This window comes from Chiloscyllium plagiosum, chromosome 13 (assembly GCF_004010195.1).
Source record: "Chiloscyllium plagiosum isolate BGI_BamShark_2017 chromosome 13, ASM401019v2, whole genome shotgun sequence".
Classification (NCBI taxonomy): Eukaryota; Metazoa; Chordata; class Chondrichthyes; order Orectolobiformes; family Hemiscylliidae; genus Chiloscyllium; species Chiloscyllium plagiosum.
The window spans coordinates 24,588,569-24,599,666 of NC_057722.1; the positions used below are offsets into that span (position 1 = coordinate 24,588,569).

The 11,098-nt window shown below is 38.2% G+C and overlaps 1 protein-coding gene across 2 annotated transcripts in view; it reads right to left on the minus strand.

Moving 5' to 3' along the window:
* Nucleotides 1–476: 476 nt before the first annotated feature.
* Nucleotides 477–11,098, minus strand: part of LOC122555846 (ephrin type-A receptor 4) — a 110,902-nt gene continuing 100,280 nt past the window's right edge. Inside the window, exons 15-18 of one of the 2 annotated variants that reach the window (XM_043702044.1) lie at nt 9,907–10,103; nt 6,076–6,231; nt 4,210–5,050; nt 477–1,463 (exon numbers count right to left, since the gene is read on the minus strand). In XM_043702044.1, coding sequence (XP_043557979.1) covers nt 4,936–5,050; nt 6,076–6,231; nt 9,907–10,103 — 468 coding nt within the window. In that variant the 3' untranslated portion in view covers nt 477–1,463; nt 4,210–4,935. The other variant, XM_043702045.1, reaches the window with a different exon arrangement.

An 11,098-nucleotide genomic window follows, 5' to 3' on the forward strand; every position in this document is an offset into this window, starting at 1 on the left:
GCTCCTCCAGTCTATTCTGTAACTCAGGGAGCTTATGACTGATCTGTGATGCAATTTCTACTGTGTTTTCAATCCATTAACAGTCTTAACTAGTAAAAATCTATTTTAGATTTGAAATTATTTGTTGAGTTAGCAACTTTTTGTAGTAGAGTTTTACATCCTTAGTATGAGAAAGTGTTTCTTAACTTCTCCCTCCTCAATAGCCTCTGATATCAGATTCAAAGCCTCTTGCAAATAGAACAGTTTCTCTTTGGACATACGATCAATTCCCTTTCAGTGACCTGTTCCTGGACTTTAGACAATTATTTAAGCTGTCCATTGGGAGCTGCATCTCTTGTCTTAAACCATCAATTCCCCAAGTCCTCATCTCCCTTCGCTCCACAACCATCAGCAAAAAGAAGGGAAATTTGTTCTGCTAGATCAGAGCACAGAAACCAACTCTATCAATGTGGGCATTAATCACCTTGAGTCAAAAATTGTGCTGTAACTACTTTATTTGGAATGCACTTTCTGTGCACATTTTGTAACTATTTATTTTACAATGTACAAACTAGGTACAAAAAAGTTCTCAAGACCATAAATAAATGACATAAGTTACATGTACCTAAAATTCAAATAAAAAAAATAATCTATGTCTAACTCATTGAAAAAAGGGTACAAAGAAAAAAAGGATATTGGACTGTTAGAAGAATTCCAGTTGAACTAAATTAAAATATGCTGTACACTTTTATTCAGAAGACCACAGTCTTGCATATACCCAATCAGGTCCAAGCAGGAATACAAAAAATAGATCTATGTCATTTCTTTAAATTTAGCATTTAAGAAGAACATTGCTCAAGACTGAAGGATGTGAAATGCAAATGAAAATATCAGCTACAGTTCATGAAAACTTTGAAAGATGAATGACTTACTGTCATATTTTATAACGAAAGTGTGCATTTTAAGTATCTAGAAAAAAACAATCTGAAAAGAAAATGACCCAAGACTGTTGAACATGACTGAGAATTTTCTGACATTATCAAATGCATATAAAACAAGTTAATTCCAATGGCACATTTTGAAATGCTACTCCAATAAAATACACGCAGACAGCTCAGTGACAGGTCCAGGGATCTGTTCCTATATAACAGATTCCATACATTATTAATACCGAATAGTATTTTGAACAGGTCGTCACACTAGGCGCAGCAGTGACATGCAGAAGTCCACAAAGGTTAGTTATCTTACACGGTACATTCCTCTAGTGATTTTCCAGAACAGATGCTGAACTTTATATACTTAAAGCATTAGTTTTTTTTTTTGCTTTGAGTTTGGGCTTGTCTGAAGCCTGTGTTTTTAGAACTGAAGTTCCTTCCTTGGATCTGATTTTAGTGGGATTTGATCCTGTGGGATTTTTCATGTTCATTGTTGATCTGACTTCCCAGAGGCTGCATGCTGAGGTTGATTAGGCAGTTCAGTCAGTTCTAAAGTAAAGCAATGGATAATTGATTTAATTGTTGCATAATGTAACAATGCTGGTTACATGTCATAGAAAAGATTAAATCAACTTTATTTAGCTTAGTATTAATTTTCTTCCAAATCGGTCTGTATTTGGAGAATACTGTTTGTTAGAAACAATTTTATCTACATATAATTCCCCAGATTGTCATCAATCAAAGTCACTAATGTTAATCACAATGCATACAGGTCACATGATTTTTGTTTCAGTCTCTGCAGTGGCAACAAAAACAATTGTGTTTTAAAACTAATATCCAGCTGTGAAGAAGCAACAGTCTGGTTTCAGTCACTGAGGTGCCTGAGAAATGATGTTTACACAGATACTGAATTAGAGAAGAAAGTAGACCACTTCATTTTTTCATGATGATGTAGAATGTATTCAGATCAGATGCAATAAAATGCTGAGGTTCAGTACATCAAACCCAGTCTGAGAAACGTATCTGGTTCAGAGTTTTTGGAACTTGAAGTTGAAAGAATGGTGGAGGAGTGAGAGAGGAAAGAGGAATGTTTTATACAGATGTGAATTCTTCCCTTCCACCCTGTAAGGATCTCCAAATTTGAAAATCACAGTTCCACATTTCATCTTTAAAGCTAAGAACCAAATAACGGATTTGGTTTAACCAGGTTTTGTTATAATTAGATAAGTCATGCACTTGTAAGAAATACGTACAGCTCCATTTCCTCTGAAAACAGCCAAATCAGCTTCAATGCTACTTTTCTTAAAGGTAGATAGTTGGCTCTACCAGTGGCTCAGCTGATTAAGACAGCAGAGCCGTACAAATCCTGAGGCTGAAGATTTGACTTCAGATTTGCATTTTGTTTGCTCTTCTCAGCTGTGGTGGCTTTCCATCTCTGCTTACTTCAGGTAAGAGCATTTTAAAAAAAAATGCCCTTGATCGCCATCCCAAAAACTCTTCTGGAAGGTATTTTTGTAATTGTCCTGCCAAATAAGTAGCCTGCTATTGGTCACATATGAAGAATGGTAATTTGATGCCACATAGCAATGATCCATACTACAATAAAGAATCAATGACTTTTGTAGAAGGGAACAAAGTATGTTCATGGAGCTATGTTACTTATTCATACTTCATCTGAGGGTTTATCAGCCATGAGGGTGACCTCATGGTGAAGGAAAAGAAAACAGTGCCTATAAAACATCAGACTAAAATATAGACAAATTTCCAAAATTATTTCAAAGTTTCCCAGAAACAAAAAGGTAATTATTGACAATTATTTCAGCTGCCATTCCTAACCAGTTGACCCCTGAATTTCCGCCCCTCCAGCCATTGGAACAACATAGGTAAGCTACCAAAATGGTCTTCAGCCTTTGTGCCACGACCCTCCCTGAAGTCTGGGCAAAACCTTCACCAAAGAGAGAGGGGCGAAGAGAGAGAGAGAGACAGGAGGAAAGAGAGAGTGAGTGAGTGAGAGAGAGAGAGAGGGAAGGGTGTCTTGGCGGGGGGGGCACGTTCAGGCAAAGGAAGAGAAGCCACCAAACCCACTCATGACCAAAAGCCCAACAGCAAGAGGGAAATAAAGAAAAAGGCCAAGAGATGCAGCACCACCAAATAGTGGCGCAAGTGGACATGGGGCAGCAGCCAAGAAGGTGTGTTACAGGGCAATACCAACCCCCACTTCACCCCCCCACCCAACCCCCACACACTCCCACCTCCCACAGATGTCACCAGGTGGTAACCATGACATGGCCAGTAAAAGTGACGGCTCCAGCAGGCAACCAGAAACCCAATGAACAAGACCTCCTGGCTCCAGTATCGGAGAGGCCAACACTGGAAGTTCTGTCAGCAGACTGTTACTTTTTCCCTTTCTATTTTAAAGCTGATGTTGTTATTTCACTACCAAAAGTAGGAATTAAGCGATTTACAATATTGCATTTCACATTGGAGTGTGCAGTTTGAAGGCCTTACTGAGTGCAACACCAGTTTTAACATTGATTCCTGTAGGAGCCAATGTTTCACTTAAAAGTCGTTTCACTTCAAGTTGGAATTTTTGGTACCTCAACCACAACTTGTAATGAGACTTTCTGCATTTGCTTCTATAAATATGCTGTTATTGCTAAAGAAAGCAAACTACATTTTGAAATTATTTGCAAAAATGCAATACGTTGATCACTCAAGTGACATTCCATCAAATAAATTATATAGAATTTCTTGATGACTGTTCACCTGTTTCACCTGGCAAAACAAATGTGGAGAGCATACAACTGGTTGAATGCAGCTCTATGATTTTGCAATATGAAAAAGAAGGCTCTTTTTCTAGAGATCACCATGGAATGTAAAGTTGTCACCACAAATATGCTATAGCAATGGACCAATCTTAAACAGGAATCTGGCAGAACTGCTTCCAAGGAAATGCTTCAGTAGATTTAAATCTTTCTCCCTGCCACAATTTCTTGTCGCTCTTTGTACACAGCTCAATAGACATTTTACAAATACTCATGCTGATCCCTCTTGGTTAAATAGGTTGCCAATATTTAATGCCATTTTGTGGTGGTAGAGCAACACTGTTGGGAATCTCTGAAACCATATGAAACATGAATCAGACTTTTCAGCTGAAGAGGAAGGAGAAAAAATGATTTGATGGCATGGAAGGGAATCTGTATTGTAACACTACTCAAAGCAACCAACCACATAATGATGGTTATTTGAAATTAGTGTTATGACTTATTTAGAGTTTGATCAAGTTTGATTTTACCTTGTCATCTTTGTAGTTGGTTGTAGTAATTTCCCTTCATCCAAAGAGACTGAAAGATTTGGTAGTCCCTTTGCCAAAGTTTGAGAATCTTCCACTCCATAAATCTACCTAAACATTTATTGATGGAAGGAATCTCCATGATGTTTGTAAAGGGAACTACTAGAAGTTACATTAATGTCATTATAGTTTTAAATGGTAATCCACAAGGCTGCTTGCTCATTTCAGTGAATAACTAGAAGAACATGGCGGCAGTTTACCGAAACCTTCATAGGATGCGTCCATCAGAAGAACTTCACCTTTCGTTATTCATTGTTTAAATCAAAACTGTGAAAACTGGAATGCCTTGGAGACCTTCAAATCATTTTACACAAGTCACTCATTAGGAAGCCCGCCAAATAGAAAGTAACCTTCAATCCAGTGATTACGAAAGCAAACTGGAAATCTGATGGTAATCATGAAATTATTAGATTGCTCCTTCATGAGTTCATCTAAGAAATGCAGGAATTTGAAAATAGATACATGTGTAATCCAGTTTCTTCTTATTTAGACAAAGATCTCTTATTTGCCATTCAGTGGTCATAAAGTTCAGCACTCTGTCCTCAAACCAGGCAAACCGCTGACAAAGTATCCTTGTATCAAAGGGCAACAATGAAGTAAAAAGTGCAGTTTATTTCTGTTAAAGTGCATGGATGAGGTAAAATAATTTCATTGAGTTTTTGCACTGGCTCAGACGGGAACCATTCTTCCCTGCATCTGTTGCATCTGGGCTCTCATTCCCTGGACACTGCTCAAGATCTTGCTCTGATGTGTTATTGTTGTGATTCCAATTCGAGCCAGGTCACTATGGTAACAAATAAAGGAAGATAAACATCGGAACATTAGCTACGTGATACACATTTACTGTTCACAAACAGAACTGCCTATCCCAATTCTACCCAAGCAAAATTAGATACAGGGTTCCAACATATATTTTTACATAAAGCTTCATTGATGATAGTGTTTACCGGCAGGAGTTTTGCACTGGTAGACATTGTTGGGAATTTTGACAAACTTGCAATTAAATGTGATCTCACAGCAAGGTATTGCACTTTCTACCCATTCATGCTCAGTGGGACGAAATGTCACATTTACTCAGAGTCTGTAGAGTCTGAGGTAACTGAAGACAAGATTATGCTCCTCACTTTACCTCAGTAGTATAAGGGATGCCTTCAGCTTGTCAGGCTACTCATTGATTCTGGGGAAGGAGGGATAAGGAAATAATTTACACTACATAAATGGAAGATGGTTGCAGTCCAGATGAGATCAGGTTATTATATTTTAAACAAAATGCTGAGCTGAGGTCTCAGTCCTTGCACCCTCGTCCTTGCATGCTTGAGCATTATTTTGGCAGACACTTCAATGCAATACTGAGTGCAGAGAAGTGCAGTCCTTCAGAAGCCAGATTAAACTAAGGCCATGTCCACTCTCAAAGTGGATCTAAAACACCCATGGCAGTAGCTGAATACGAACAGTAAGAATAATGGGTCCTGTGTAAAGATTTAGTTCTTAACTAACCTCACCACAAACAAATTAATTGGGAGTTGAGTTCATTGTTGATTGTAGAACTTTAGTGTGCACAAAAATAATCTTGCTCCAATCACAGTTACAAACTTAGTTTTGTATCTCCTACATTTGGAGATGGTTAGGGATGATTACTCTTAATTTAGAAAAATCTATGTGGATATTCACAGCTGTTACGCAAGTGGTTTAAGCTTTAGATGTAACCCATATTCTTGTGTTTAAGTTGCAACATGTAAAATGTATTAAATCTTTGCAAAATTCTATCTGTAATTAGTTCAGACCTATACATAACTTCTCAGTACTTACTCTTGGTTCATGTGTACCACTGCCTCTAGGGAGGTATATCCTGCTGCTGTAAAGTTATCTTTGTATCTGTCCATCTTGATAGCTTCAAGCCAATCCCCAACAGATCCCAAAGCTGAAAAGTCAGGTGTGCCTGGATCTAATAATGCAGTAGAGGGTCTGTATTTTAAAAAAGTATCAAGCAAAAGAAGTTAAGGAAACCATATTGCTGCCCAGTATTTATCTATAATTTACCACATAGTGGACTTAAATGTTAAGCAGCTATAGTAAATAGCAAATATGCTGTAGTATAAACCTGTGGAAGAAATTGCTGGTTCACACAGCAAAGATTGATTTGTTGCACACCTTCATAAAGCACTGCACCAATTTCAGGCAAAATGAGCAAGTGAACGCCATCAATGAGCTGGGCTTGATTTTTAGTTCCCCCACCACCCCCAGGGACTGGGACAAGAGGACGGTGGGAATTAAAAATAGTTTGGCCTGTCTAGGTGCCAGTTGCCAGCTTTATTCCACTATCAGGCAATTAGTATGGAAGTGGGATGGTGGCAGTGCTACCTGTGTGCACAGCTTGTGGAAGACCAATTAATCGCAATTACAAGGCACAAACTAGATTTCCCAGTCAGCCTCTGAGTCCCTGGAGGTGGAGATCGCCAATGGAACTAGTTGTAGATGGTCTCCTATTGGCAGGCCAGGATGGAGTTACTCCAAGCAGGATTAAATGCCTGATTGATTGTATAGTAATTACAAGTCACCTTCTAGAGTGCTCCTCAAACCCCCCAACCACAGTAATGGCACAGACTTGTTGTGAAAAACAAAGTGTGGGGTGGTCTCTCCATTTGTGAAGTACTGTCTTACTGATTTACCTTCCACTGCAGTCTGCTGGTGAAGGCCTCTGATTCAATACAACATCAACAAACTACCCTCGGGCCGTTAATTGGCTGCTGGGGGGAACAAAATTGCATTGAGTGATTGTTTCCCACACAGTGCAGGTTTTCATCTGCATCTTAGCCTGGCAACAGGGAAGCCTACAGGGAACATCCTACCAATGGTCTCCTGCAGGTGATCATTTCATGGGGTTGGACAGACATTTCTATTTCTCCCACTGTTATAAATGCCCTGTGATATTTAAAGAAGAATTTTTTTTTTAGATTCCTCGGAGGTTGGTGGGTTGGAGCATTGTGAATTATGATGTTTAAGACATCATGTTTGTGTTGGGTGGTCTAGCTGGTTTTTTCTCAGTCATCTTTTTTGTAAATTACCTACAGTCTTCTGATCCTGGCTATTTTCCTGGACATGTTCGGTGATTTGTTCTGCACCCTTGCTCCTGTGTCATTCCATACTTCTTGATAAAATTGTGAACAATGAGTTAAATACCAAAGCAAATAGCAGATGGTTTGCTTTTTTGTTATTTCACAACAATCCATTTTCCATGGAAAAATACTACCAATTACTTGGTGACAATGAAACAGGTCAGGATACAAAAAGATAGTGAAAGGCATGTAGTTATAGATAATGCAGGAGACAGTGAGCAACTGGAGTGTAAAACTCAAATATCCTAAAAATAAATTCCTTTTTCTACATCATGGAAGATTTTAGGAGTGTGATTCAAAATCAGTGACCATTCAAAACCATTACCAGCATCAAACATAATCCCTACTCCATTTGCCTTTCTATCAAACTTCAATAAATCATATGGAGTATATAATGGTTGGTCCAGTAGCTATCATCTGTTTTGTACCTCTGACAAAGCTTATTTTTATGCATTTCTTTTGAAAAAAGAGATTCTGTTCTAAGAGCATATGACCTTTATGTCTGCTGTTCTATTCAATATAATCACTGGTGATTTTTTTGCCTCAATTTCACTTGTCTACTTTCCCCAGTTCCCTGACACATCAAAAAGTCTGTCCCTCTCAACTTTAAATAAGTTCAATTGTGGCATGTCTGGGGAAAAGAATTCCAAAGATTCACAACCACGAGTTGAGAAATTTCTCCACATCTCAGTCCTGAATATTGATCCTTTACTCCGAGACACTATCCTCATGTTCTGTATCCTCCAGTCAGAATAAAAATCTCTCAGGCGTCTGTAATATCAAACCTCCCACAGAACCTTGCACAATTCAATGGGATCATTTCACATTATTCTAAACTTGAGAATATATATGCAATTTAGTCAACTTCTCATCAAGGGGAAAATGCTCTTATTCTTCTAATCATTAGGAACTAGTTTAGTGAATCTTTATGGTACGACCTCCAATGCAAATATATATAGTCCTCAAATGGAGACCAAACTTACACATAGTCTGCTAGATGCAGCCTCACAAGGCCCCATACAATTGAAGGAAGAATTCCTTTTTTGTACTCCAGTCTTCTTACAAGAAAGTTTAACATGCCATTTATCTTTCTAATTAGCTGCATGCCAACTTCTGTGTTTGTTTAGGCATTAGTGTGAAATGAAGTGGTTTGTATATATTTGTGATTCATTAAAAATCTATAATTTTACTGAAGATAATTGTAACTTGTGTGATGTGACAAACTGATTGAAATAATCATTCAATCCAAAGTTATTACATACATCTATCCATGTATTCCTAACTGTAGATACAGTTTTAATGGTTATGAGAAAGAAAGTATTTAAATGTAACTATACATTTGCTGCTATTCTGTCATCATTAGTGTCCGGGAGCAGAATTGCAATAATTCTTGGCTGAAAGTTGATCAGATTCATTTTAATAATGTATTGTATTATTAAATATTTATTACCTGCATTCTTGAGTTGGGATTGAGGCCAGGCTTACAGGTTTAAGTCTTTGACTGGATAAGTTGCTCATTCTTTCTGAATAATTAACTTGCATCACGTGGATGCATGATGGGCCTTTGCCCTGCCACAATTAAATCAGTTTGAAGAAAAATGTGTCAGCTACTGGCTCCAAGGTGGTTGCTACCTGTTCAAATCACGTAAAGGTCAATAATAGCCTCAGTGAGCCAGTAATGAGAATGTAACTCCAATGCAATGTAACAGTATCTGCAAGAACAGTCTGCCTAGTGACATTTCTCATTGTGCATTCTTGTACTATAAGGACATCAATTAATATAGAAATTGATAATTATACTAACAATTCATTGGGGACAAGTGGTAATTGAAGTAGTAATACCCAAGGAAACATGAATACAAGACAACAGTTTCAGGAGTAATTACATGTTCAATCTTTTGTTAATGCATTAATTCTGGATAAAAAAAACTTATCGAAGTTGTAACATTTTGTAAATTACGGGTACCTGAAGAACTGAGGTGTTTAAGGGTGTGGCGGATTGTTGAGCTGAATATTTAGTGGCTGTAGGCATGAAAACATATAGACTTACTAGAAATATTTTCAAGCTTTAAAAATAAGCAATACTGAATGGCAATCTCAATATACATAATTATATAAAGTAATAATGAAGTGTAAAAACAAATTTATAATGTCCTTACTTCAGATATAGCTATAACATATTGAGGGCTGCATGGTGGCACAGTAGTTAGCACTGCTGCCTCACAGCGCCAGAGACCCAGGTTCAATTCCTGCCTCAGGCAACTGTCTGTGTGGAGTTTGCACATTCTCCCCATGTCTGCGTGGGTTTCCTCTGGGTGCTCCGGTTTCCTCCCACAGTCCAAAAATGTGCAGGTTAGGTGAATTGGCCATGCTAAATTGCTCGTAGTGTAAGGTGAAGGGGTAAATGTAGAGGAATGAGTCTGGGTGGATTGCTCTTTGGAGAGTCAGTGTGGACTTGTTGGGCCAAAGGGCCTGTTTTCAAACTCTAAGTAATCTAAAATATCGAAGAATTTTAAATACTCACCTTGTAACCTCACTCACTGCTGTTCTTTTCAGGTTGCTTGGATTTCGAATCAGTTTGTCCAGCATATTTACAATTTGCACAAATTTGGGTCTATCATTGCGTTCTTTCTGCCAGCAGTCCAGCATTAACTGGTGGAGGGAGACTGGACAGTCCATAGGTGGAGGTAGTCGATAGCCTTCCTCAATTGCTTTAATCACCTGAAATAAGAGTTTGATTTAGATCCATATTTCCCACATTAGAGTCTTTTTCATGGATTTCAACTCACTCCAATTTCATATGAATACAATTTATCAAATGTCATGGTACCTGCTTCCAATTTAAAATACTTGTCCTTGATTTTTCTCATTAACCCTACTTTCTCGAAGTCGACAACACACTATGTTGTCATGAGCGCTAAAGATCAATAATGGTATTTCATCCAAGTACATGGAAACATAAGCCAGGAGAAACAACACAATGTTCCAACATGAAGGAAATGAAGGTGTTACAGTCAATTCTGAACCTATTTTCTGATGTACACTGGCATGTATTTTTAATACAATGTAAGACCCACCACAATGACTTGCATTCATACAGTGTAGTAGAATTTCCCATGATGTAACCACACAAAAATGGACAAAAACCAAAGGAGGAAATATTTGGGGAGCTGAATAAAAGCTCGGTCAAAGAGTTAACTTCAAAGCTGGGTGCTAAAGGGAGCTGGAGAAGCTGGGTTATTTTAGGTTGGTAATTCTAGTGTTGAACTCAGATTGTTAAAAAGAAATGGGGGGAAGCATAGCAACGAGAGTTGGAGGAACACACAGTTTCAGGATTGTGGTAGAGTTAGCAGTAGTTACAGAGATCAGATGAGACCAGGGAGGACTGAAACAGATTGGAATTTGTAAATTTGAAGCAAAATGAGATGAATGTTCTCCTGTGTTATGGATGTTAACGGGAGGAGGTTGTAATTTTTAGAAGAGTACATTAAGAGGAGGAAAATGTTCATAGAGGCAGAGAGTCATAGAGATGTAGAGCACGAAAACAGACCCTTCAGTCCAACTCATCCATGTCGACCAGATATCCCCACCTGCCAGCACCTAGCCCACATCCCTCTAAAGCCTTCCTATTCATATACACATTCAGGTGACTTTTAAATGTTGTAATTGTACCAGCCTCCACCACTTCCTCTGGCAGCTCATTCCACACATGTACC